General features: G+C 38.9%; 1 protein-coding gene across 1 annotated transcript in view; it reads right to left on the bottom strand.

Moving 5' to 3' along the window:
• pkp2 (plakophilin 2) overlaps positions 1–16,968 on the bottom strand; it is a 44,669-nt gene extending 27,701 nt beyond the window's left edge. Inside the window, exon 1 of the mRNA XM_062993853.1 lies at positions 16,756–16,968. Within this exon, the coding sequence (XP_062849923.1) occupies positions 16,756–16,960 (205 nt within the window). The 5' untranslated portion in view covers positions 16,961–16,968. The remainder of the gene's footprint in view (positions 1–16,755) is intronic.
• Positions 16,969–23,723: the final 6,755 nt, after the last annotated feature.

The following is a 23,723-nucleotide window of genomic DNA, read 5'->3' as shown; positions in this document are numbered from 1 at the left end:
GCTAGACCTTCAAATCACAGACTGATAAACCGACATTGTCCTTAAGGATTCTCTGGTAGAGAGAAAAACTCATTGTTTCCTCAATTACATCAATCCACTCAGTGTGGGAATGGTCTATCAGGGTTTATCACACTTTCAGCAACATGTAGCCACTGTTGGGTCTTTGAGCAAGTCTTCTAACCCTCTCTGCTCCAGGTACACCATACAACAACTGATCCTGTGCTCTGAGCCCAGACAAGCTGGAATATGCAAAAAAAGAATTCCGTAGTACTGGGAATTCTGGGAGGATTATTTGACACTGTTCCAAATATCTTCTATTTTAGGATCTTGGATTTCAGTGTGGTTTACTAGAGTCTCAGAGACTTAAAAATACCATTGTAATCCTTTTAAGACCATAACATTATTTATGACAAAAATCCCTTATTTGGAATTCATTTCAATTGTGGTAAAGTGTGATGCTTTGAGGCACAACAATGTGTCTTAGTTTTGATAGATTTCCTTCATTAATTACAGTCAAATTAAACAATACATTTTTGGTTAGTGTTTTGTATTTTTCAGTAAATAACTATAAAATATAATAATTTGCTGTACACTACACACTACTAATGAATACTACTTAGATTGTACCTTTATTTTAAGTGAGTCATTTTTATCCTATCACCTTTCACATAATTTGTTTATGACAATGTAAAAATAAAACATTGACCTTAACCAAATACTTTTTGATAACATTTTACAGTTCATGTTTTACCATTTCTTTTTTTTATCCTGGTTAGGGTCGCAGTGAGTTTGGTTTCCCCTGAACCACAGGGCACGATGCAGTAACACCCCCCCGATAGGATGCCACTCCATCGCGGGGCCTCGGCCACCCCTGGCTCAGACAAAGCCAATCATGTCTGTATGTAGATGCTTAGCCAGCCGATAGCACTGCTGGGGATTTAAATCCTGGACCCCAGCAGTAGTGGGCTAGTATGATTTACCACTGTGCCAGCTGAGTGCTTAATATATTCAAATACATGCATTAGATGTTTAATATATTTGCTTCTACATGACACATAACCGTCAAGACACATTCAGAAGACTTTTAATCTTTCGTTTTTAAAACTTACTTTACTACAGTATTTAAGTCCTGAGTACTTCTGATGCTGAGGTACAGGTAATGAGATGAGTTAATAACTATAGCTGAGTTACTAACTAAAAGATTTTTAACCAAGTATAAATGTCATGTGCTTCGTACAAAACCTGTAATTATTAACATAAGTGGCATAACACACTGGGATGCCACGCCCTAAAATGCTTTATTCCTTAAATACTACATATTTTATTATTCAATAGAACAAAATGATAAAAAATAAAATGTTCTTGTTAAGGTTAATGATCCTATAATTGTTATTTCATTTTGAGGATAATTAAGAGTCAAGCAAATCAGCCAATGGATCAAGGAAAAGATTTGAGCCCTCTTAAAGTCGGGTGTACACTACACAGATTTGTCTATGCATGCCATACCTTGATCTACAAGGATTTGTGAAGAGCTCGAGAAAAGACTTGTTGATGCTCATCAGGTTAGACAAGGTTACAGAAGTATTTGCTTTTGGCTTCACTATTCTCCCGTGACACTGAGTTTAATGTAGACAAGGCTTTAGACTTACAAAAAACAGCTGCACATACAAACCCATTTCTAGAAAAGCTGGAATGTTTCGTTAAATACAAAAAATAATCTGAAATTTGTTTATTCTCTTGTAAGAAAAGATTGGTAATGTTTTCACGGATCAACTTCATTGTATTTTGTAAATATAAGCACATTTAGAATTTGATGCCTGCATCACAATGTGCTCTATCACCTTTCCTGTTAATGAGACTCTTTAATGGTTTGAGAACTAAGGACACTAACAGTTGTGTGAATGTTTGTCCATTCTTGCATAATATGAGAAATCATTTAGCATTCATCCAAAGCGACTTACATTACTGTAACAGTATACAGTCTAAGGGCCCAACAGTGGCAACCTGGCAGTGGTGGGGCTTGAACCAGTGACCTTCTGATTACTAGTTCAGTGTCTTAACCACTAGGCTACAACTTCCCACACATTCTGTGTCTACAAAGCCACACTGTTGAAGTGTGTACAATAGGTCATCATCCTGCTCAAATAATCATGGACTTTCTGGAAAGGACGTAACCTTTATCTTTAACATCCCAGCATATGCCTCAAGATCAATAGTACCTTCACACATATGCACATATGTCACCCTTGACATGGGAACTGATGCACCCCACACCATGACAGATGTTGGCTGTCTAAATGGACCTTTTCATCTTTGGAACAGAGAAGCTGATGCCCGTTTTCCTGAAAACAGGCTAAAATGTGGACTCATCTGACCACATCACATGTGTCCACTGTTTTTCAGTCCATCTGAGATGAGCTCAGGCCCAGAGAACTCTAAGGTGTTTCAGCATAGACTCTTTGTGTAACAGAGTTTCAGGTGGCAGTTCTTGATGTAGCACTAGACTGTGTTAATTGACTATGGTTTTCTGAAGTATTACCAAGCACATTTGGTGAAGCATGTGAGTTTCTCATGGCACAAATGTAGTTTATCAGATTTCAAGGTTAGTCAGGGCAGATCATTGAATGTGTTTTTAGTACAGTTTGGGAGGGTGGCATGGCGGCTCGGTGGATCGCCTCACAGCAAGAAGGTCCCGAGTTCGATTCTCAGGTGGGGCGGTCTGGGTCCTTTCTGTGTGGAGTTTGCATGTTCTCCCCGTTTCTGTGTGGGTTTCCTCCGGGAGCTCCGGTTTCCTCCCACAGTCCAAAGACATGCAAGTGAGGTGAACTGGAGATACAAAATTACCCATGACTGTGTGTGAACTTGAACTGATGAACCTTGTGTAACAAGTGACTACCTGTCCTGTCATGATTGTAACCAGGGTGTGTAAAACACAACGTTAAAACCCTAGTAAATAAATAAATAGTACTGTTTGGGTAAGAAATTTGAACAAGTGTTCTTGTTTTTCTCTTTCTGAATAGTAGACTTTGCTAGGTATGATTACATAGCAACGCTGTAGATGATGCTGCCATAATCCACCTTGGTTCTTTTCATGATTTGGTAGAGCTGAACGAGGTAGGAAAACTGGCTCCTCACTTTGTGCTAGCCGGCACTTTGTAATGTTTAATCTTTAACCTTATTATTTCAATGTGTGGAATGAAGGTAAATTTGCAATCCAAGGTGAGTCCTAGGTATTTAATTTTTTGTAAATTTGATGTGTGCGCTGTTTATCTGAAGTCCTGGATCCAGGTGAAGGAACCTTTTCTGGCAAACGTGTACTCCAGTTGGCTTTCTTCTAAACATTTTAATCCATTTGTTGTTGCCCATTGCTGGATTCCACTGATGTTGATTTGCATCTGTCACTCAATATGTGGTATGTATTTGCCTTTGTAACCAATGCAGAAGTCATCCATGCAGACACTACATAAGGTGTTGGGGGAGGTTATTTTGGGCATGCTGTACAACTTCCATTACCTGCTCATGGTTCTCAGATAGAGTTTTGTTTATTTTTACTTTGAAGTATTTGTTGATTAAAAATTAGGTGACCCCCAGAAACCTGCATGGTGTAGGCCATGATGTGTCATAGGCCTTCTGAATGTCAAAGCAGATAATTACAGCATGCTCCTTTTTGTCAAAGGCGTCTCCGTACCCCTTCTTTTTCTGAAGCTGCTTTGGGCTTTAATTAAGATATGGATGTTCTCTATCTGCCAAGTCTACTGTTCTATTGTTTTGTTTAAATAGCTGGTCAAAGCAATGGGCCTATAACTGTTAGGGAGGCTGTGGTTTTTCTTGGGATGACTATGGCTTCCTTCCAAATGTTGAAGATGTCCAAAAGTAGGGTTTTAGAAACTGTGGGTGGGTGTTTAATCATTTGGTAATGTATTTCGTTCGGTCCTGTCGCTGTGTTATGGGCTTTGTGTATGGCTGTTGAGTTATTCTATTGTAAAGTCTATGTTATATGGCTCTGTGACATCAGAATGGAAATTTATTTCCTTCCTCTCAGTTTTTGAACGGATGGCTTGGAATTCTTGTGTGTAATTGTTGGTGACTGATATTTTTGAAGGCTTTGGCCAGTCGCTGTGTTATTTCCTTTTCTGTGTTTGCTGTGTTATTTTTATAACATGGAGAAGTGGTTGTTCTGCTTTGCCTTTTATTCAGCAAAGTCGATTCCAAATGCCAGGTGTGTGCTGGCTGTTATGCTGTTCATAAAATGTTGCCAAGTTTTGGTAATTCTTAGTTCTTCAAGGTTTTCTGCTGTTGGATGTTTATTAAATTTTTTTTAGTTCGTTTTCAATTCTGGGTGGCTTGTTCACGGTCACTGTCAAACCAAGGGTTGAGTTTCTTTCTTGCTTTGGGTGATAGTTTCTTCAGCTATTTTACTGAGGGTGTTTGTAAACTCTTCCTCGGCCATGAGGTTGTCTGTTTTTGTGAAGCCTTTCTTGACAGAGCATGTGGACGCTGAACCAGTGTGCTCTGTTCAGGTTCAATCGTTGCGGTATCTTGGTTGGTTGATTTGTCTGTCGTGTTGAGATGGGGAAGTTGTCACTACAACCACATCCTAAACCTCGAATGTACGATCAGTCAGCAAATCAGGCAGACATATTGTAAGATTTGGGTTAGAGTAGGTACCGTGGCCTGGGTGTGAGTTTGAATACACCAGGGCATAGGTTATATGTGTTTAGATAAGTTCTTCCACAACTTTGTCCCTGGCATTTATGTTATAGGTGCTTCAGGAGTGGTGAAAGGAGCTGACCAATTAGCTTTACTAATGTTGTTAGAATAGGGATTGTGTTTGGAGGAATATACACCGATCAGCCATAAAATTAAAACCACCTCCTGGTTTCTACACACACTGTCCATTTTATCAGCTCCACTTACCCTATAGAAGCACTTTGTAGTTCTACAGTTACTGATTGTAGTCCATCTGTTTCTCTACATACCTTTTTAGCCTGCTTTCACCCTGTTCTTCGATGGTCAGGACCCCCACAGGACCACCACAGAGCAGGTATTATTTGGGTGGTGGATGATTCTCAGTACTGCAGTGACACTGACATGGTGGTGGTGTGTTAGTGTGTGTTGTGCTGGTATGAGTGGATCAGACACTGAGAATAGTCCACCAACCAAAAACATCCAGCCAACAGCGTCCCGTGGGCAGCGTCCTATGACCACTGATGAAGGTCTAGAAGATGACCAATTCAAACAGCAGCAATAGATGAGCGATCGTCTCTGGCTTTACATCTACAAGGTGGACCAACTAGGTAGGAGTGTCTAATAGAGTGGACAGTGAGTGGACACGGTATTTAAAAACTCCAGCAGCGCGGCTGTGTCTGATCCACCCATACCAGCACAACACACACTAACACACCTCCACCATGTCATTGTTACTGCAGTGCTGAGAATGATTCGCCACCTAAATAATACCTGCTTTGTGGTGGTCCTGGGAGAGTCCTGAACATTGAAGAACAGGGTGAAAGCAGGCTAAAAAGGTATGTAGAGAAACAGATGGAGTCCAGTCAGTAATTGTAGAACTACAAAGTGCTTCTATATGGTAAGTGGAGCGGATAAAATGGACAGTGTGTGTAGAAACCAGGAGGTGGTTTTAATGTTATGGCTGATTGGTGTATATGTCACAAATTGATACTGTTTTCTGAGTTTATTTGATACCCAGATGGTATCTTGAGTGTCGACTTGGGATTTGTTTAGAGGGGATATTCTTTTTTACTAGGATGGTTGTGCCATTGTTTGTGGTAGTTTTTTTGTCATCGTTGTTAGTGGATCGCAATGTTTTCTGTAAACATATAACTGCTGGGTTGAGTACAGCAGATAAGCATTGGCATTTGTTGTTAATTGCTCTCCAGCCTCTTCAGTTCTACTGAATAATACAGTTCATTTGTTTTTTTGGTTGTGATGGTTTGTTTTAGCTCCTGTTTCTGGGTGATATATTTCTTTATGATATACTGTATTTATGATGGCCATCCTCTCTCATATGTCTTGTGGGTTTTCAGTGAGTCTGAATGACTGTGTGCTGCTATGGACAGTTCATTTCTTTGTGGATTTTCTGTTGCTTGTCTCTTCTGGATTCGTTTTGGAGTTTGTTACTATTTACATTTACATTTTCTGCATTTAGCAGACAATCTTATCCAGAGCGACTTACAGAAGTGCTTCCACAGTAAACATTCCATACTCTAGTTTAAGCAGACTAAAGTCCAGGTAAACAAAATCTGTTGAAACTGTTAGAACAGTTTTTTTTAAATAAGATGCTATAGATGGTTAGTAAGTACATGTTATTGCACTATTGTGATTGGGTCTTTAGTCATCTTTTGAAGAGCTTTTCCTTGATTTCTGAGTGGAGGATCAAGAAAGGTTGCGTGATGCAGACCAGGCTTTTAGGAGTTCTCTAAGGTAGCTTGATGCTGGTCCATTTTTGGCTTTGTAGGCAAGCGTCATTGTTTTTGTGGTGAAGGTTTTCATTTTTTTTTGTTTTTGGGTCTTTTATGGCTGCAGCTGTGAGGTCTGTTTGGCAAGACTTAGGTTGAGCAGACTTCACTACTGATGCAAATGTTTTTGTAAATTGGAAATTGTTGGTCTTATTTACTATTTCTCTGGCTCTGTACGACTTACTGTATCTCTTTGGTGTGTTTGACCGTCTGAATTATTCCCTCCCCTTCCCCCAGTTATTAATTAAAAAGAAATTTTTTTTTAACCTGGTGTTTCGTGTTCATCTTCTTCACAGTTGGAGAACGTGGCTTTGTCTTTGCATACCTTCAGCACTTAAAGCAACGTATGGGGTTTAGGACATACAATACAACCTCTACCTTCCGGTACTGCCAACTGAGAGATTTGTGGGCGGGAAGGGTTTGTTAAACGTCATGATAAGTGTTAGTCTTAATTTGATTTCCTTGTCTCATTATTATTTGTTTTGTTTGTCACATCTTGTGGAGCAAGTTTACTTGCAATTTCTTCTTCTTTCATGCCCTCAAGCATATGGTGACACACTTTGATGCGGTGGGGCATCTGTGTCAATGGGGACAGATGTTTTTATGCTTAGCAGGTTGTCAACTTGCACTTTCTTAACACCTTCTTGTATTAGAATCTGTCCTGATCTAAACTTCTTTAAGTCGTTACTTTGGATGATAGCTCAGTAAGGGGAAGTCTGTTAGTTTAGACTCAATAAGGACAAATCTTGGCCAGTTGGATTGTTTGTGTGGTCTATGAAGTGTTGTTTGGGGTTTGGTTAAGAATACATATTGATTGCTCACCACCCTCCTAGATGGGACCATACACAGACAGAAATCTCTCCATATCGCCTGAATCTTTTCACAATATTAAGAACAATGGGAGATGAAGGACTAAATTATTTTTTGAACTGATTGACAATTCTCTCCTGAAGTTTGGAACCGGTGACTAGTAAGGATTAATGCCCTGGTAAATCCTCCTTTTATACCCAATCATGATTCCCTGACCTGTTACCAATTCACCTGCTTATTGTGGAACACTGTAACCTGAATATTCTATAAACCTTTATACAGGACAGAACCCCTTCTAAACATGCAACCACCGAGGCAGTAATGCATAGCTGGTTGCCAAGAAGCAATCAGTTACTATGTGAACCATAGCATCAGATCAGTACTGGCTAATACTCAGGGGTCTAAGCACTTTATTAGGTACACCTATGTGCAAGGTAAATTCATTGATTTTTATAAGCTACTCCTACCATACAGATTAACTTTGAGGTTGCTCTGTAAACTCTGTCACCTCCCAGTACCCCATATAATCAATGAAAACGGACCCCTATTGACAGGATGTTTTTGGGTAATGGACCATTCTCAGTACTGCAATCACACTAACAAGGTTATAACATCATAATATATATTGTACTGATATCAGTGTATCAGGTGCAGCAGTGTTGTGGGTTTTTGAACACCTCATTGTCAATGCTGGACAGAGACTAGTGCTCCAGCCAACTCTCAGAGTGTTTCTAATAAAGAGCCCAGTATGTTTAAACAGTATTTAAAAAAACTGTTGCACCAACACTGCTGCACCTGATATACCAGAACAACATGCACTAATAAGGTGTGTCACTGCGAGGCTGGTCCACCAGCAAAACATCATTTAGTCAGTGTGGGTCCTATTTGATTGATAAATGGGGTACAGGGACGTGACAAATGTACAGAGCACCAGTCGGTAAATGTCTTTCCACAAAGTTTATCTGTGTGGTAGGTCAAGCTTATAAAACAATCATTGAATGTACAACCACGAATCAGAAAAAGTTGGGACAGTACAAAAATGCATACTTAAAACAAATGCAGTGTTCCTTACATTTACTGTGACTTTTATTTAATTGCAGGCAGTATGAGATACCTGATATATTTCATGTTTTGTCTGGTTAACTTTATTTTATTTGTTAATATACACTGATCAGCCATAACATTAAAACCACCTCCTTGTTTCTACACTCACTGTCCATGTTATCAGCTCCACTTACCATATAGGAGCACTTTGTAGTTCTACAATTACTGACTGTAGTCCATCTGTTTCTCTGCATGCTTTGTTAGCCCCCTTTCATGCTGTTCTTCAATGGTCAGGACCCCCACAGCACCACTACAGCAGAGGTATTATTTGTGTGGTGGATCATTCTCAGCACTGCAGTGACACTGACATGGTGGTGGTGTGTTAGTGTGTGTTGTGCTGGTATGAGTGGATAAGACACAGCAATGCTGATGGAATTTTTAAACATCTCACTGTCACTGCTGGACTGAGAATAGTTCACTAACCAAAAATATCCAGCCAACAGCGCCCCATGGGCAGCGTCCTGTGACCACTGATGAAGGTCTAGAACAGGGGTATTCAACTAAAATTTAAAGGGGTCCAGTTAGAGAAAATTTCTTGAAGCAAAGGTCCGGAATGTTTAACTATATATATATATATATATATATATATATATGTATATATATATATATATATATATATATATATATATATATATATATATATATATATATATATATATATATATATAATGTAAATATATTGATATTTACATTTTCAGCATTTAGCAGACGCTTTTATCCAAAGCGACTTACACAATGAGCGGAACACAATGAGCAATTAAGGGTTAAGGGCCTTGCTCAGGGACCCAACAGTGGCAACTTGGTGGTGGCGGGGCTTGAACCGGCAACCTTCTGTTTATTAGTCCAGTACCTTAACCACTATAACATATATACAATATAGTATAATGTAGCCTAGTAGTTGTATCAACATCTGCATGTTATCAATAACTGTCAAATCAAATGTCTGTTTATTTATTAGGATTTTAACGTCATGTTTTACACTTTGGTTACATTCATGACAGAAACGTTAGTTACTCATTACACAACATTCATCAGGTCACAAGGTTATATCGAACACAGTCATGGACAATTTAGTATCTCCAATACACCTCACTTGCATGTTTTTGGACTGTGGGAGGAAACCGGAGCACCGAAGGAAACCCATGCGGACACGGGGAGAACATGCACACACAGAGAGGACCCGGACCGCACCACCTTATCAAACCTTTCTCTTATCAAATTAAGAGAAAATAAAAATAAATTGTGCTCCAGTGGGAAGTAAAAACAGAAATGAGTCTCTCCATCACGGATTAAATGCTGTAATTTCGCTGTACACGTTTCTTTTTTGGAGAGCGCTATTTGTCTCCTGTCTCACTCCTCTTTTTCTTAACTTTCTCCTGCACAGTTGTCTGTATCTCTCCCTTCGTTTTTTCTACATTCGCTATCTTTCTTTTTCTTTCCACCGTCTTTCCACATGTAACTCGCCTCTAACTCTCTCAACTGTCTGCACTGCAGTCGCAGTGTTTACCGGCTGGAATGCACAGACTTGATTGGCTGAGTGGTGTCACGTGATTGGTTCTCATCCGCTAAACCGCTACCGTAAAGACTACAAAAGCTGCGCCGGTTAAAATAGAAGCGCTCCGTCAGGTTTCAAATCCTAACTTTCTGTTTTGGCTATAGGTCCGGGTCCGTATGGGACAGCTTCTGGGTCCGGACCCGGACCGCGGTCCACCTGTTAGTGACCTCTGGTCTAGAAGATGACCAACTCAAACAGCAGCAATAGATGAGCGATCGTCTCTGACTTTACATCTACAAGGTGAACCAACTAGGTAGGAGTGTCTAATAGAGTGGACACGGTATTTAAAAACTCCAGCAGTGCTGCTGTGTCTGATCCACTCATACCAGCACAACACACACTAACACACCACCACCATGGCAGTGTCACTGCAGTGCTGAGAATCATCCACCACCTAAATAATACCTGCTGTGTGGTGGTGCTGTGGGGGTCCTGACCACTGAAGAACAGGGTGAAAACAGGCTAAAAGGGTATGTAGAGAAACAGATGGACTACAGCCAGTAGTTGTAGAACTACAAAGTGATTCTATATGGTAAGTGGAGCTGATAACATGGACAGTGAGTGTACAAACAAGGAGGTGGTTTTAATGTTATGGCTGATCGGTGTACATAAATTCCTGTAAACCTTGAAACACATTCCAAAAAAAAAATTGGGATTCAAAGCAATCACTTTGTAACATTGCCTAAAACACCTAAAACATGTTTTGGCACTAAAGATAATAAGCGTGTTTTAGATGTTACTTTGTCTCTCTTCCTGCAAACACGTCTTAAGATGTGCAACAGTACGGGGTTGTTGTCGCATTTTCCGTTTCAAAATTCTCCACACATTCTCTATTGGAGACAGGTCAGGACTGCAGGCAGGCCAGTCCAGTACCCGTACCCTCTTCTTCCCCAGCCATGCCTTTGCAAAGTTTGCAACGTGTGGTTTTGCATTGTCTTGTTAAAAAATGCATAAACACCCCTGGAAAAAGTTCGTATTTGCATCCCTGGTTACCGAGAGCTTCACTGCTACGCAATAAAAGAGGCACCAGTTACCGAAAGCACTGACTTTAACTTAATTTGAGTGTATGTATGTATATATGTATATACAGTGTATCACAAAAGTGAGTACACCCCTCACATTTCTGCAAATATTTTATTATATCTTTTCATGGGACAACACTATAGAAATAAAACTTGGATATAACTTAGAGTAGTCAGTGTACAACTTGTATATCAGTGTAGATTTACTGTCTTCTGAAAATAACTCAACACACAGCCATTAATGTCTAAATAGCTGCAACATAAGTGAGTACACCCCACAGTGAACATGTCCAAATTGTGCCCAAAGTGTCAATATTTTGTGTGACCACCATTATTATCCAGCACTGCCTTAACCCTCCTGGGCATGGAATTCACCAGAGCTGCACAGGTTGCTACTGGAATCCTCTTCCACTCCTCCATGATGACATCACGGAGCTGGTGGATGTTAGACACCTTGAACTCCTCCACCTTCCACTTGAGGATGCGCCACAGGTGCTCAATTGGGTTTAGTCCATCACCTTTACCTTCAGCTTCCTCAGCAAGGCAGTTGTCATCTTGGAGGTTGTGTTTGGGGTCGTTATCCTGTTGGAAAACTGCCATGAGGCCCAGTTTTCGAAGGGAGGGGATCATGCTCTGTTTCAGAATGTCACAGTACATGTTGGAATTCATGTTTCCCTCAATGAACTGCAGCTCCCCAGTGCCAGCAACACTCATGCAGCCCAAGACCATGATGCTACCACCACCATGCTTGACTGTAGGCAAGATACAGTTGTCTTGGTACTTCTCACCAGGGCGCCGCCACACATGCTGGACACCATCTGAGCCAAACAAGTTTATCTTGGTCTCGTCAGACCACAGGGCATTCCAGTAATCCATGTTCTTGGACTGCTTGTCTTCAGCAAACTGTTTGCTGGCTTTTTTGTGCGTCAGCTTCCTTCTGGGATGACGACCATGCAGACCGAGTTGATGCAGTGTGCGGCGTATGGTCTGAGCACTGACAGGCTGACCTCCCACGTCTTCAATCTCTGCAGCAATGCTGGCAGCACTCATGTGTCTATTTTTTAAAGCCAACCTCTGGATATGACGCCGAACACGTGGACTCAACTTCTTTGGTCGACCCTGGCAAAGCCTGTTCCGAGTGGAACCTGTCCTGGAAAACCGCTGTATGACCTTGGCCACCATGCTGTAGCTCAGTTTCAGGGTGTTAGCAATCTTCTTATAGCCCAGGCCATCTTTGTAGAGAGCAACAATTCTATTTCTCACATCCTCAGAGAGTTCTTTGCCATGAGGTGCCATGTTGAATATCCAGTTGCCAGTATGAGAGAATTGTACCCAAAACACCAAATTTAACAGCCCTGCTCCCCATTTACACCTGGGACCTTGACACATGACACCAGGGAGGGACAGCGACACATTTGGGCACAATTTGGACATGTTCACTGTGGGGTGTACTCACTTATGTTGCAGCTATTTAGACATTAATGGCTGTGTGTTGAGTTATTTTCAGAAGACAGTAAATCTACACTGCTATACAAGCTGTACACTGACTACTCTAAGTTATATCCAAGTTTCATGTCTATAGTGTTGTCCCATGAAAAGATATAATGAAATATTTGCAGAAATGTGAGGGGTGTACTCACTTTTGTGATACACTGTATATACAGTCATGGCCGAAAGTGTTTGCACCCCTGAAATTTTTTCTCCCAGAAAATTATTGCAATTACACGTTTTGTTATACACATTTTTATTTCCTTTGTGTGTATTGGAACAACACAAAAAAGCAGAGAAGAAAAGGCAAATTTGACATAATTTCAACTCCAAAACTCCAAAAATGGGCCGGACAAAATTATTGGCACCCTCAACTTAATATTTGGTTGCACACGCTTTGGAAAAAATAACTGAAATCAATCGCTTCCTATAACCATCAACAAGCTTCTTACACCTCTCAACTGGAATTCTGGACCACTCTTCTTTTGCAAACTGCTCCAGGTCTCTCATATTTGAAGGGTGCCTTCTCCCAACAGCAATTTTAAGATCTCTCCACAGGTGTTCAATGGGATTTAGATCCGGACTCATTGCTGGCCACTTCAGAACTCTCCAGCGCTTTGTTTCCATCCATTTCTGGGTGCTTTTTGAAGTATGTTTGGGGTCATTGTCCTGCACCCATGACCTAGGACACAAACCCAGCTTTCTGACACTGCGCCCTACATTGCGACCCAAAATCCTTTGGTAATCTTCAGATTTCATGATGCCTTGCACACAGTCAAGGCACCCAGGGCCAGAGGCAGCAAAACAACCCCAAAACATCTTTGAACCTCCACCATATTTGACTGTAGGTACTGTGTTCTTTTCTTTGTAGGCCGTTTTCGGTAAACAGTTTTCCGTTTTCGGTAAACAGTAGAATGATGTGCTTTACCAAAAAGCTATATCTTGGTCTCATCTGTCCACAAGACGTTTTCCAAGAAGGATTTTGGCTTACTCACGTACATTTTGGCAAACTGCAGTCTAGCTTTTTTATGTCTCTGTGTCAGCAGTGGGGTCCTCCTGGGTCTCCTGCCATAGCGTTTCATTTCATTCAAATGTTGACGGATAGTTCGCGCTGACACTGATGCACCCTGAGCCTGCAGGACAGCTTGAATTTCTTTGGAACTTGATTGGGGCTGCTTATCCACCATCCAGACTATCCTGCGTTGCAACCTTTCATCAATTTTTCTCTTTTGTCCACGTCCAGGGAGATTAGCTACAGTGCCATGGGTTGTAAACTTCTTGATTATGTTGCGTGCCATGGACAAAGGAACATCAAGATCTCTGGAGATGGACTTGTAACCTTGTAACCTGATATTTTTCCACAATTTTGGTTCTCAAGTCCTCAGACAGTTCTCTTCTCCTCTTTCTGTTCTCCATTCTTAGTGTGGCACACACAGACACACAATGCAAAGACTGAGTCAACTTCTCTCCTTTTTATCTGGTTTTAGGTGTGATTTTTATATTGCCCACACCTGTTACTTGCCACAGGTGAGTTTAAACGAGCATCACATGCTTGAAACAAAGTTATTTACCCACAATTTTGAAAGGGTGCCAATAATTTTGTCCGGCCCATTTTTGGAGTTTTGTGTGAAATTATGTCAAATTTGCCTTTTGTTCTCTGCTTTTTTGTGTTGTTCCAATACACACAAAGGAAATAAACATGTGTATAACAAAACATGTGTCATTGCAATAATTTTCTAGGAGGAATACTTCATTTTCTGGAAAAAATTCAGGGGTGCCAACACTTTTGGCCATGACTGTATATATATATATATATATATATATATATATATATATGTATTATTATTACATATATATATATATATATATATATATTTATACACACACACACACACACACATATATATATATATATATATGTATACATATGTGTGTGTGTGTGTGTGCTAAATTCTAAATTGTCAAAACAATATTTTAATAATTTTTATTGTCATTTAAGAAGACAAAACAATTTGAAGTTTGAAGTTACATATACAGTGGTACCTTGAAACTCGACGTCAGTTGGTTCTGGGAGTGCCGTGGAGTTTAAAAGACACTGAGTTTTAAGGTATTTTTTGCCATAAGGATGTATGGGAAACCTGTTAATGCGTCCCATGGTCTCGGGGAACTGCATATATATTTTAGGCTACTGTAACACTGAAATACAATTGAAAAACAAGAAAAACCCTGCTTTTTATCTTTACTGCTTTATTATTTTCTTATGCTTCTTAATCATGGAGATGCTTGATCTTGAAATACCGTATTCCTTAGTGAGTTCAGTAAAGGCGCATTCACATGAGAAGCGGCAAAATAGCTCTGACTGTGCTATTATTTTCTATGGCGTGTTGTTGTGCTTAATGTGACATTGTACTAAAACAAAAAAACTGTGTCAATCTTTTAATACATTAAGTCAAATTAAGCTTTTCTTCAATGCTATGCATTTTAGACTCTCTTGGAAAAGCTGATTCTCACAATTTCTCAGAACCCCGAGCAATAACACAAGTTTAAAAGTGAAACAGTGGGGAAAATTCAGCTAAACACAGATACATGTGGACGCTTTCAAAGTGGATTCGACGGTTATTCCACACAAATGCAGATTGATTTATATTCACACTTTGATGACGATTTACCGCACCGCTTAAGCCGAGCGCTAAACAAAACGACAGTCACACACGTTGAGTTTTGAGGAAACTTCGAGTTTAAGGGTACAAATTTCTCCACGAAGGGCGTCGAGTTTCAAAGATTTTGAGTTTAGGGGACGTCGAGTTACAAGGTACCACGACGGCACGGTGGCTAAGTGGGTAGCACTGTCGCCTCACAGCAAGAAGGTCCTGGGTTCAATCCCCAGGTGGGACGGTCCGGGTCTTTTCTGTGTGGAGTTTGCATGTTCTCCCTGTGTCTGCATGGGTTTCCTCCGGGTGCTCCGGTTTCCTCCCACAGTCCAAAGACATGCAAGTTAGGTAAACTGGAGACTAAGTTGTCCAGGACTGTGTGTGATATAACCTTGAGAAGTGATGAGCCTTGTGTGGTGAGTAACTACCGTTCCTGTCATGAATGTAACTGAAGTGTAAAACATGACATTAAAATCCTAATAAACAAACAAGGTACCACTGTATTACCAAAATTTATTTCACTTGTGTAAATGTGTATATGTTCAAATGTATAAACTCAAAATAGATAATAAAAAGGTAAAACCTTAACAGAAGCTTTTAAATTATTCTTTTAGTTTCAGTTGTGTAAAATGACAAAAATACAGTAAGTAAAATTAGGATGTTTTACCACTCATTTAATTAACACTTGTGTTAGAAATGTTCGATGTATATGACAAATATTGTATAGTATGTAAAACTGTAATGATGTTTCTATTTTTAGTTAAGAGGAAAATTAAGATGCAGGGCTCAAACGATGACAAATACAGTAAGTGGAGACTGAGACTTAGCTATTAGCAAGCCATTAGATAATTTCAATTTGAGTTAAATAAAACATAGAAATACTTAGGAATTATGAACTGTCAAAAACATTTGAGTATTTCTTAATGACCTGAATAATTTATATGTAGAAACGGTCAAAATAATGAGACTTAGATACAGCCACTGTAATATCATAACTCTGATTTAAGGTTGAATAGTAGTACAGCATAACAAATACAGGATGCTGAATTGAGTACACTTTTGAATTCAGGTGACTAAAACTTAACTAGAAATACTTCAATAACAAAATAAATGCAGTCAGTAAAAACAAACAACATAAAAATAGTAAAAAAAAAAAAAAAAAAAGTATATCATTTCTTACAATAAATAAATCTTCTTAATGAAAGGTTTAAGGTTTAAGATTATATTATGATTATTATTTTTTTTTATTACTTGTATTGTTGTTTTTGTTGTTGTTATTATGTATTATTGTTATTATTGTATTTTAAATCAAAATAAACACATTTTATTTTTCACATTATATGGGGTAAAAAGGTCCCCCTGGGGCAGTAAATCTACAAGTCTATTTATTAGAATAATAATGAAAAATTTTCAACGCCTGCAGGTAACAGACTAACAGGTGAGTTTCTCAGATTACAAATAGCCTACATTCAAATGAAGTCTAGTCTGGTCTCCGTTTGAGTATTTACATTCGTTAGAGGAAACAAGGCAGTGGAGAAACAGAGAATATAACTAACGTTATTCTAACCTCCAGATGTTATCCTGCAGCTGTTAGACAGAGGTGAACTCAAGTGAATGGAAGTGAATAAGCAGGTCATTTTAAACTCTACCTTTTATTGTGGCCCGCTTTCCTTTCCGAGCCAAAGTCAACTGCTGCACTTGCTGTTCCACTCGATTTAGCCGCTGTTTCCCGTCATATCCCTCCGGACCGCCTAATCTGTCGTCAGACGGTAAAGCCAAACTGGAATCATCTGATTTAAAGTGGTAGTTACTGGACAGAACTGTCCTCACGAACATAGACTCACTGGCCGCCATATCGCCAAACTTCCTATGTAAACCTGGTCCTGACTTCTTTGTGTGTCAGGTGTTTCTGTTTCTGTTTAGGGCGTGTCCTCTGGTTACCGGGAAGGCGTGGTGTGGTTTTTACCTCCTCGGCTCCAATCCCAAATAAGTCCACCCTCCCTTTCGATGTGCTCTACCCGAAACATAGAGTATTGCCTTAAACACGGAATCTAGTGCACTATTTGGATTGAAACTTAGGGATTTGGTCTGCACAGTAGGTAGTCCTAACATGTACAGGCCTAAATTACCGACATCCGTCCTCGAGGGCTTCTCACAGGTTGAAAGGGATGCTTTACTTCACTGCAATGTATTTGAAAAAGATATTGGCAGTTAATATTATTAATATTTTGTTTTACGGTTAAATAGGCTATGTCTATCAGAAACTTACTCGTCACTTTATTTATGAACAGCACATTTAACATATTGTACATTAATGTAATCATGCAGTCTTGTAGCAACTATACTATGCATAAAATCATACAGAAATGGATCAAAAGCTCTAATTTCACTATCAAAAAGAGTAACAATGTCTTCTGATTGTCGTTGACCCTGGCATGGCTGTCCAACTTTTTTGGTGAAACTATACCCACCGTGGTATTGACCACAATAAAGCGGTTCATGAAAACCACCTCCTTGTTTCTACACTCACTGTCCATTTTATCAGCTCCACTTACCATATAGAAGCACTTTGTAGTTCTACAATTACTGACTGTAGTCCATCTGGTTCTCTGCATGCTTTGTTAGCCCCCTTTCATGCTGTTCTTAAATGGTCAGGACCCCCACAGGACCACCACAGAGCAGGTATTATTTAGGTGGTGGATGATTCTCAGCACTGCAGTGACAATAACATGGTGGTGGTGTGTTAGTGTGTGTTGTGCTGGTATGATTGGATCAGACATAGCAGCGCTGCTGGAGTTTTTAAATACTGTGTCCACTCACTGTCCACTCTACTAGACACTCCTACCTAGTTGGTTCACCTTGTAGATGTAAAGTCAGAGACAATCGCTCATCTATTGCTGCTGTTTGAGTTGGTCATCTTCTAGACCTTCATCAGTGGTCACAGGACGCTGCCCATGGGGCGCTGTTGGCTGGATATTTTTGGTTAGTGAACTATTCTCAATCCAGCAGTGACAGTGAGGTGTTTAAAAACTCCATCAGCATTGCTGTGTCTTATCCACTCATACCAGCACAACACACACTAACACACCAACACCATGTCATTGTCACTGCAGTGCTGAGAATGCACCCAAATAATACCTCTGCTGTAGTGGTCCTGGGAGAGTCCTGACCATTGAAGACCAGCATGAAAGGGGGCTAAGAAAGCAGGCAGAGAAACAGATGGACTACATTCAGTAATTGTAGAACTACAAAGTTTTTTATATGGTAAGTGGAGCTGATAAAATGGACAGTGAGTGTAGAAACAAGGAGGTGGTTTTAATGTTATGGTTGATCGGTGTTTGTCACCTTTTTCTTATAATAAATCTATCTTGTCATTTTTTTTTATAAAAAGTTTAGGATCATTTTATATTATTCCTATTACATTATGTATTTTAAATCTAAATATAAACACATTTTGTAACATTATTTGGGATAAAGAGGTCATCCTGGGGCAGTTATTCTGCAATATAGTGTATCTGGAAACTAATTCATTTGTAACCTGGAACATATTTGATAGGCAATAGAATAAATAATATTTAAGGACTAATATTTATAATCAGTTCATTTATTGTTTTAATTACATAAGCGTCTGCTTAATCTCATATTGAGATAAAATTCACCTTTATTGATGGTATTGTACATTTTCCCAGTAGAGGGCAGCAGGGCATTTCAGTTAAGATTCAATTGCCTATTGTGTGTTTTGCTGGTCAGTTTTTCCCTATAGACTTACAGTATATTAAATAATTGCAGCATATTATTTTACAACAAAGAATCTTGAATTAGCTAATATTTGTGTCTTTTTAGGGTTATAATTTAAAAACATACTGCTTTTAGTCACCCGTTTTCCTGTGGTGAGTCACAAATTATGTGCCCAAGAACTGGAAATGTAGGAACTTAGACTTGCCAATTCGCCTACAGGCATGTTTCAAGGAGGAGGTTGGTTTCTGGAATAACCTAAAGCCATGTGGACTCAAGAAGAACATACCAAACTCAAAGCACAGATGAGGGTCACCCACACTACATTCTGCACCACTGTATAACACTAACATTTTACATTTATGGCATTTTGCAGACACTTTTACAACTGTGACTATAACAATGCAAGCATGACGATTAAGGGCCCAACAATATCAACTTGGTGGTGCGGGGACTTTTATAAAAATCTATTAACCAGCCAGAATGTAGCCAAATAAGTGGGTTGTATGGAATAATATTAAACCTTTATGTCGTTTTTCAGTATCTAGAGCTAAAAACCAAGGCTGATTTTAACACCAGCAACCTATAGTATACTGTTGTCTTTTGATCAAATTTCCATGTACATTTTTAAAAACTTCTAATCATTTATTCCAAGTACTGTGACTAGAGATTATACATATTTGTTCTTATTCAGATACTTACACACTTAGTTTTTATTGCAGACCATACAATATTTTGTCAATAAGTAGTTACTTAAGACAACTTTTAGGTGTGTTTTAAGTGAAACACGTTGATGTTGGAAAAGCAATGTTTAACCACAAATAAGCATAACTGATTCCATTGCTACAGTTTCAGCAAAAGAAGAGGGTACGGGTACTGGACTGGCCTGCCTGCCTGCAGTCCTGACCTGTCCCCAATAGAGAATGTGTGGAGAATTTTAAAATAAAATATGTGACAACAACGACCCCGTACTGTTGCACATCTTAAGACGTGTTTGCAGGAAGAATGGGACAAAATAAAAGCTGAAACACTAAATCTCTTGGTCTCCTCGGTGCCAAAACATCTTTTAAGTGTGGTGAAAAGGAATGGCAGTATTACAAAGTGGTAAATGCTTTACTGTCCCAACTTTTTTTTGGAATGTGTTGCAGGCCTGAAATGCAGGAATAAATGTTTTTTAATAAATGAAATGAATTTGACCAGACAAAACAATTAAATATCTCGGGTTCCTAGTCAAAGTAAATGTAAGAAACTCTGTTTTTTTTTTATGATTTGCATTTTCCATGCTGTCCCAATTTTTTCTGATTTGGGGTTGTACTAATTTCACCACAGACTATAATGGCCCCAGTTAAGTAAAGACTTTTCTATGTTCACATCAGTGAAAGGAAAGCTCTCGTAACCAGTTCCAGAAAAGACTTCACTATTTAGCTTAGTGAAGGCATCTTAGAATAAAACCAGTTTCAACAAGGACTCCTCTACACTGCTTTTAGTTCGGTGAAAGCTCCCTAACGCTTCCACCAATTTCCACCAAAGACTCTGAGATGTTGCCATCTGTTCTGCCAAAATCATATTATAATTTTGACTAAACAGTCCATATGCTGCCACCAATTTCAGTAAATACTACACCATCATCAGTTCAGTAAAGGCTAAATAATTGCCTCTGATTTCAGCAGATTAAATTGTCATCATCTGTTCACTGAAGGCTATTTCAGTGCTTCTTTACATTGCAATCAGTTCAGTGAATGCTCTTCTGTGTTCTCATTAGTTTCACTGAAGATTCATTTATATTGTCTGCTGTTTAGTGAAGACTCCTGAATGCTACCACCAATTTCAACCAATATTTGTTGGTGATGACATCAATTTTAATGAAGACTTTCTATGCTGCCACCAGCTTAGTAAAAATTCAATCTGCTGCCACCAGTTCTAGTAAAAATTAAATTTAGTTGCAACAACTTAAGAAAGGCTCACCTGTCCTTTCATCACTTTTATCAGCCTCCCTCCGGTTACAGCAAAGTCAACCTTCAAATCTGAAAGACATTATATGTGTAAACTTAAAGTGGACGTACATGCTAAAAGCTGGGGTGGATTGTGAGTATGGAAGAATAGGCAGTTACCATATGGGTGCCATATGGATACTATTTTCAATTTACAAATGAGAAGAATAAATGCTATTATGTATTGTTCTATGTGCAATTATCAGACACAACACATTTTTTCCTAAGAAATAAAAGTGCTTTTGAACCTTATAAAATTGTTTCTTACCAGGATGATTCACCATGCAAAATACATTGTGATGATGGACTCCACACCCAAAATACAAACATTTACAGTTAGCAGATGCTTTTATCCTTCCTACAATTCTAGCAATTGAAGAGCCTCGCTTAAGGGCCAAACAGCGGCAATCTAGTAACAAAATGTACAGTAAAATGTAAATATTACAGTAAATATTTTGGCTGACCAATTTGCTTGTGATTGCATTTTTTAAAGATAAACAAATTTTGAATTTGATGCCGGCAATACACTTAAAAAGTTGGAATAAATATAACTAAATAAAAGAATAAATTTTTTTTTTTACTGTTTTGACACAATTATCAGGTACATTGGTATCTGGACTGACTGGATTTAAAATGACATAAAAATTCATCAAAGGCTCAGTCTCTACAAGCAAAGGTGAGTTATGTCTCAGCACTCTGTGATAGAATTGTTAATCAGTAAAAAAAAAAAACATGTCTCAATGTAAGATTGCAGTTGCAAATACAACCCCAAATCAGAAAATTTGGGACAGCATGGAAAATGCAAATAATAAAAAACACAGAGTTTCTTACATTTACTTTGGCTTTTATTTGATTGCAGACAGGACGAACCTGAGATATTTCATGTTTTATCTGCTCAACTTCATTTAATTTATTAATAAACATCCATTCCTGCATTTCAGGCCTGCAACACAGTTGAGCATTTACCAATTTGTAATGTTGCCATTCCTTTTCACCACACTTAAAAGACGTTTTGGCACAGAGGATACCAAGTGATTTAGTGTTTTAGCTTTTATTTTGTCCCATTCTTCCTGAAAACACGTCTTAAGATGTGCAACAGTACGGGGTTGTTGTCGCATTTTTCGTTTCAAAATTCTCCACACATTCTCTATTGGGGACAGGTCAAGACTGCAGGCAGGTCAGTCCAGTACACGTACCCTCTTCTTCCGCAACCATGTCTTCGTAATGTGTGCAGCATGTGGTTTTGCATTGTCTTGTTGAAAAATGCATTAACGTCCCTGGAAAAGATGACGTCTTGAAGGCAGCATATGTCGCGCTCAGCTTGAGCTTGCACCCTTGGCCTTTATGCACTGAAATTCCTCCCGATTCCTTGAATCTTTTAATGATATTATGCACTGTAGAGGGAGAAATATGCAAATCCCTTCCAATCTTTCTTTGAGGTACATTGTTTTCAACATTTCAATAATTTTCTCACACATTTGTTGACAAACTGGAGATCCTCTGACAGGGCCGGCGCTAGGGGGGGGCTGAGGGGGGCATTGCCCCCCCAAATTGTGTCTTTGCCCCCCCAAGCACAATGCAAGCAACGGCTATTTTTAAAATTATCTCTGAACCAATCACAAAAATGCATTTTGTTTTACAGTGTGAAGATATTTCCTTGCTTATTCCTGATTGGCTCTTTGAGTCATATAAAAATCGGCAGACTGCCCCAAACAGTTCAGTTCGGCAGTATATGTTCTGTTAGTGTGAGCGAGAGGCAGGTATACTGGTAAACACTTTTTTTTTACAGAATTAGTATTCTTTTGTTTTCTTTATATTTTAATTTCCCAATAATATAAATATTCTCACTCATTCCTATTTCCACGTTTGAATATTCTCAGTCTGTGTGTAGGTACATTTGTCAGCTTTGACTTAAATTTGTATTAAAGCCTTTCAAGAAATAGAGTTGTTCTATTAGTAATGGCAATTTAATTAAGGGGGCGTATTAAAATGAAATACAATTAGATAATCTTTTTTCTCCATTTACATAATCAACATGTATTTTTTAATCATTGGGTTTTAAGTTTAAGTTCGAAAACATGCATTTTTATTTCTTTACCTCATACATCACTTTAAGCCAGTATCAATAGCTTGGCTGTCATCATTCATGCACAAATCAAGCCTTGAATATATTTCTGGCTTCAAAAACATGACTATCAACATGCCCCCTCATTAGGTTTTACTGCCCCCCCAAGCAAAGCAGTCCAGAACCGGGGCTGTCCTCTGATCATCTTTGCTCATCAAAGTCTCAGCCTTTCCTGGATGCTGCTTTTGCACCAAACCATGATTACAATCACCTGTTGATATCACCTGTTTGGAATCACATCATTATTAATTTTTTTCACCTCATTACTAGCCCTAAATTGCCCAACTTTTTTTGGAATGTGTTGCAGACCTAAAATGCAGGAATGGATGTTTATTAATAAATGAAATGAAGTTGAGCAGACAAAACATGAAATATCTCAGGTTCATACTGTCCGCAATCAAGTAAAAGTTAAAGTAAATGTAAGGAACACTGCATTTTTATTTTATGAAAAGATTCAGGGAATATGGAAAAATCTTAACCACTAATGAATGTACCTAACCTCCAAGCCTTACATGGCTTTGCATGAGAAACCATCATGCTACTGTTATGAACATAGCCATATTGGCTCAGCAATACTTCGGAAAACCATTGTCAGTTAACACAGCCTGTCCCAACTTTTCCCAAAATAGGGTTTGTATATCAGATAAAAAATGTCAGTCCTTTTGCCCTAATGGGTTTTCTGTTTCTGTTTGTTAAGTTCTATCTGTTCAGTCATGGCTAGTATAATAAATAATGAAAAAAGTGGTTTAATGTTTGTTTCCTTTAC

The sequence above is a fragment of the Trichomycterus rosablanca genome, chromosome 1, assembly GCF_030014385.1.
Source record: "Trichomycterus rosablanca isolate fTriRos1 chromosome 1, fTriRos1.hap1, whole genome shotgun sequence".
NCBI classification, from domain to species: Eukaryota; Metazoa; Chordata; class Actinopteri; order Siluriformes; family Trichomycteridae; genus Trichomycterus; species Trichomycterus rosablanca.
Note: the sequence above shows the minus strand (reverse complement) of the source record. Positions and strands in the feature narration are given on the sequence as shown.